The sequence below is a fragment of the Equus asinus genome, chromosome 22 (assembly GCF_041296235.1).
Source record: "Equus asinus isolate D_3611 breed Donkey chromosome 22, EquAss-T2T_v2, whole genome shotgun sequence".
In the NCBI taxonomy this organism is placed as follows: domain Eukaryota; kingdom Metazoa; phylum Chordata; class Mammalia; order Perissodactyla; family Equidae; genus Equus; species Equus asinus.
Genome location: NC_091811.1, coordinates 55,750,769 through 55,755,999, shown reverse-complemented (window position 1 = coordinate 55,755,999; position 5,231 = coordinate 55,750,769). Strand labels below are relative to the sequence as shown.

Sequence of the window (5,231 nt, the reverse complement as noted above, 5' to 3'; positions counted from 1 at the left end):
ACTAACTTTGTTTTGCATCTGTACTGAGACAAAATTATCAAGTGATCTTTTTTTGCCTCACTCCATCACAGTCACCGAGTGCCCTTGGTGGATGTTGGTGTTTTGAGAGATTGTTTGTGTCCAGCAAGAGAGCACCATTTCCTAGCTGTGATGCCAGGTCAGCCCTCAACAACTCCAAAGCCTGGATGGGCCAGGCCAGTTCCCGATGTCAGGAGCTGCTTTTCCCTTTCTCACCTGCTAAGTCATTGCAGATAAGACAATACTTACGGGTCAGTTAGCAGTAGAGTTTTGTAGACTCAAAACTGAACATTAGTGCCTGGTACGTGTTGATTAGAATTCATGTCAGAGAAATCTCTAGTCTCTAGTGATAGACCCAAGGATTGTTTCTTATTTTAAAAAATTGGATAAACGTGCAAAAAAAAACCATTAACAGTAACACAGAGGACTAGATAAAATTACAAGTATCTGTCACTTGGATTGACTACAAATTGGAAAACCAATCACCAACTCATAAAACATAAATACTATTTTTGATGTTGCTCATTATTAATCTTTATTTGAAAGCAGATAAACTGATTAGAGGTAAGAAAGAGAAGGTAGGCATGGTAAGTAGTTGCATTAAATCAGATGAAGGGACATTCTGGCCCAGTCCAGCGGGATCACGTGTGGAGGGCCCAGTCTGATTCCATCTCATAAAAGTTTCTGAGTTTCATTTTCCCAGGATTTTCCTTATCTGATCGAATATACCTGCAAAAGAAAAAAAACACATAGTCATGAGGATTCCAAAAATGGAGGGAAAATGTAGCTTCATTCTTGGAAATCAGCAAGGAGACTAACAAAGGTCAAATGGCACTGAATACAGTGGAGTCAAAAGGAACATGAGATTTTCATCCCTGGAAGATAAACAACTACTCCTGTACAAGAGAAATTGTATGTGCAGCCCTGGATAGAAGCTTAGGTAGGCCGGAAGCTTACAGAGAACAGGAAGAAGGCAAATATGTATTAGTTTTCCCCATTGACACAAAGCTATCCAGACTTCTTCTGATAAGACATAAATACTCATTCTTTCACCCATAAGCCACCCAGTACAGATCCTTGAGCAAGGTGCCAAGCATTGGTCCAGACACTGAAACAATAAAAAGTAATATTTCAAAAGGTTTCCTCAGGATTTGGGTTATGTACAAATCAAAGCTCGTTTCTTATTGCACATATGATAAGGGGAAACTTCTCACTGTAACTATTTCATTTCTTCTTCTTTAAAATGTTTATTTCATAGAGTTACTATGAGATTTAAATGCATTATATATGTGAGGTGTATACCATGAGGCCTGGCATATATTCAGAGTCAACAAATTTGGTAATCAACGTTACATGAAAGTAGAAGGAGCAGGAAAAATGACATAGGAAGAGGAAGACGGTACCTAATCCTCTTTGCAGTTCCAAATTCCCAGAAATACCCTAAATAACTCTCAAAACATTCTGCCTCAAGGAAGCCTCATTATAAAGCCATTTTCTATTTTTGGAAAATTCTTGAAAGGAAACAAAGAATTTTCTGATTAAAAAACAAGGATGGGGACTGCACCGGTGGCACAGCAGTTAAGTTCACACAGTCTGCTTGGTGGCTTGGGTTTCGTGGGTTCGGAGTCCAGGCATAGACCTACCCACAGTCCATCAAGCCAAGCTGTGGCAGCGTCCCACACACAAAATAGAGGAAGATTGGCAACAGATGTTAGCTCAGGATCAATCTTCCTCACCAAAAAAAAAACAAAACAAACATAAATAGTAACCTGGCCACATGAGGCACCTACTTTAGTCTTTCCAATGTCATTGCTACTAAAAATGAATTTTCCCTATTAAGTGCTGATAGTTCAAGAGCCGTGCAGGTAAAATTGGTAAATGAGAAGCTGTACCCTCCTGGCTCCTCTGATGTGTATCTGTTGACTTGATTTGTGAAATCACAAGGAATTAGAGAATAATGAGAAGGAAACTGGGCTTTTCTCATGACTTCTCCTTGCTGCCCCTCAAATATACTTTACTGTGAGAATAGGGAACCCAGGAGCCCCATAATGAAAGCACTTAGATGGGTGGTCTTACTACCTGAAAGAAGGTTCTTCCTGGTAGTATCAGCAGTGGTGCTGGCGGCAGAGGTCGTGGAAGCAGGGGCAGTGGTCACGGCAGCAGTGGAGGCAGCTGAAATTAGGAGGAAAAGTTCCAGGTGAGAAACGTAACTCTTCCTCAGGGAACCAAATTTGTCCCACACGAGCTTGGATATATATTTCTCATTCTGATTTCATCTCAGCAAATGGCATCAATTCAGTCATCCCTTAAGCCTGGCTACCCACTTTCCTCTTACCCCACTCTTCCTAGCACTGTCCTTGGTGGAGCAGAAAGAATTTGGGGGTTCCCTCCAAGGACATTGAGGCTGACAGAAGAGACAGACAAATGCCTTCCCCAGGCATGAGCACAAAAGACCAAATCCACATGTCTTCCTATTCACAGGGACTACTGCCCAGAGGCAACAAGGAAATCCCCCATGGACTGACGTTCTGGTGTCTTCCCACAGAAGCACTTAGAACAGAATAGTTGCCATGGCAGAATGAACGAGTGTGAGCAGAGGGGTAAATGCTACAGGAGAAGAGAAGAAGGAGTAAGGAGATGTGCCTCAGATTAGGACAATAGTATCTCCCTTCTTTGACTGCAGTAAAAATCTCTCCCTTCAGGTTCTGGCCTGAAAAGGGGTCATATTCACCCGAACTTTTGTATCAACTGGGACTCCATCGATTACCGCAGTAATTGTGAGGGCCACGTTAGACATAGTGAGAGACATTGGTACTATTCTGGCAGACACATGAGCAAATGCGCCATCAAGTACTCCATGTTCAGGGGGAACTTGTCGGAGTTTATGAGATTATCCCTCTCTGTACCTTACACCACAGCTACTACAAATAGCAAGAGTCAGAGCCCATATTTCTGCGTAAAATCCGCCTCAACAACTGGATAGCTCCATTTCCATTCCCACACTCTAGCCATGCTGTCTCAGGCCACATTCAGGAAACCGGATATTTTTTATATTGGACCCCACAAGGCAGTAGGGCATGGCATACGGTGTGAGCTCTGACTAGCGTCAATGTCCTCATGAACAAAGGACACAAATCCCTGAGCTATGGAGGATGAAAAGAGAGCTCTTCGTAATGCCCACATGAGCACACACACACAGCATAGAATGTGCGGGACACGGTGGGAGAAGCCCAAGAATGACCAGGGGCTTTGGTTCACAACCTTGGGTTTCAGGCCAGGGAAGGAAAGCAGTTATCTGTCTGCAAAGAAGGCAGAGACACCATTACAAAGAGCAAATCTTAGCGCCCTTCTACTTGGCCCTGCATTCCACATCCCTCGTCCCTCCCTCCCATGTGGTCCTAATGCCCTCATCCCTACGTCACCTTGGAATTACATTCTCTTCCTTCATTCTGGACCCAACTGGCCTCTTATTTTCACACTGACCATACATTCAGCCTTTCAATTAATGGTAACCAAAAAGACTTTACACACATCTCACTAGAATCCCAGGCCACAACAACAACCACATTCCCCCGTCCTTTCTACTAGAGAACAATGAATGATTAATCCACAATTTCTATAAATCTATGCCAGAGACTTCATGTTCTCTAATTAATGCATAAGAAATAAGCAGATTGTCTATGTTCACCATGAACTTTAGAATCAAGAGTATGGTTTTCCCAGGCTTCTCTTCAGGATTCCTTATACCCTGTGCCCCACGGCAGCTTTGACATGGGGCTGGGAGGAAAAATAGCCATTGAAGGAAGGAGATGAAGTGCAAGCGCAGGCTCACCAGAAGAGGTGTCAGAGGGAGCATCCGTTGCATTCTCTGAAAGAGAAAAAGAAAAAACAGGAGGTAAGTGCAACGCCAGTCTGCGGTGTGGAGGGAGGAGAGAACATGGACAATAATGCAGGCTTTCACACGCTGAGGAGGGAAAGATGCACAGATAATATAAATCCCATAAAAACATAACAGGATGTCATTTTTGCTCTCCTGAAAGAAACCTTCTTAAACATATTTACTGACACGAACAATGAAGTTGGGTTCCAAGGTTAGAAATGAGCAAACATCTGATGGAAATAGAAAAAGCCTAAGGGTACTCAACGCTTCTTGAATGGGCAGTCCAAATGGTGATGGAACAGAATAGTGGAGTAGAGGACAGGAGGCACCAGCACTCTAGGCTCCCCAAAACCCACATCCACATAGAGCTCATATCTTGGTGTACGGTTCCTCCAAACCTTATTTTCAGGTCAGAATCTTTACTTACGGCCAGAGACCAGGAAGGTGGAAACGGCCACCAGGACCAGGAACGCCAGGAGCTTCATGATGGCAATTGAAGAGCAGGGAGGGCAGAGAGGAAATCTTCAGACCCCAGGAGAAGGTAAGACTGTAGCTCCAGCATTCCACATCCTGACATTTTATAAGCAGAGGGCACCAATAAGGAGCTGCCAGATCAAAATCTGGGTTAGTTAATGCCAGGAAATGTTCTTACTCAGAGAAACCACTGGAGAATCAACAGCACAGCCAGAGGCTGTTGGAAAGATCATCACATCAGTCCCTCAATTCTGAAACAGGCTTCAATTCAACAGTCTCCTTTAGTAAATATTTTCCAGGCAACTGCTTTTTTTCCAGGCTTCTTCTTACCTCGCAGGCTAGAGCGGCACCATGATGAACAGCTCTTCTGACAACCTGGAGAAGCCCCACACCCAGCCTCCCTGACTTACTCAGATCTGCCGGACTCCCTCCACAGACATTAGAAGTTGTAAGCTTACAGCTTGCTTAGCCCTCAGTCCCCTCTAAGGGGAATAATCAGGGGAGAGTAGCCTGACATGAGACCTACCCTCTGGAAGTCAGGCTGTGCATTCTTCAAGCTATGGTCTCCCTCTTGCACATGTCTGTGAGGTCGTCTGACATTCACACAGAGTGAGCCCAACACTGATATGATCCCTCTGGATTGAAGCAATTCTGGTGTAAAAATTCCAAGTCAAAAAGAAAGAAGATAGAAAGATAAATGAACATTTGTCATGTAAGGTGTTCATTGAATCCATCCTGTTCATTCAACAGATATTTATTGAGCATCATTAAGTGCCTGGAATAATGCTAAACATTAGAGAAACAGCAATGAACAAAGCACACAAATCTTCCATGCCATACCTCCTACTGTGGGACTTCA

At 43.6% G+C, this 5,231-nt stretch overlaps 1 protein-coding gene across 1 annotated transcript; it reads right to left on the bottom strand.

The window, feature by feature from the left end:
• Positions 1-522: 522 nt before the first annotated feature.
• On the bottom strand, positions 523-5,024 carry MUCL1 (mucin like 1). Its single transcript, XM_070494790.1, has 5 exons — positions 4,899-5,024; positions 4,326-4,468; positions 3,851-3,886; positions 2,098-2,190; positions 523-747 (listed from the first exon to the last, which is right to left on the bottom strand). Exons 2-5 carry the CDS (start codon positions 4,381-4,383, stop codon positions 710-712), a joined length of 225 nt encoding a protein of 74 aa, XP_070350891.1. The 5' UTR covers positions 4,384-4,468; positions 4,899-5,024; the 3' UTR covers positions 523-709.
• Positions 5,025-5,231: the final 207 nt, after the last annotated feature.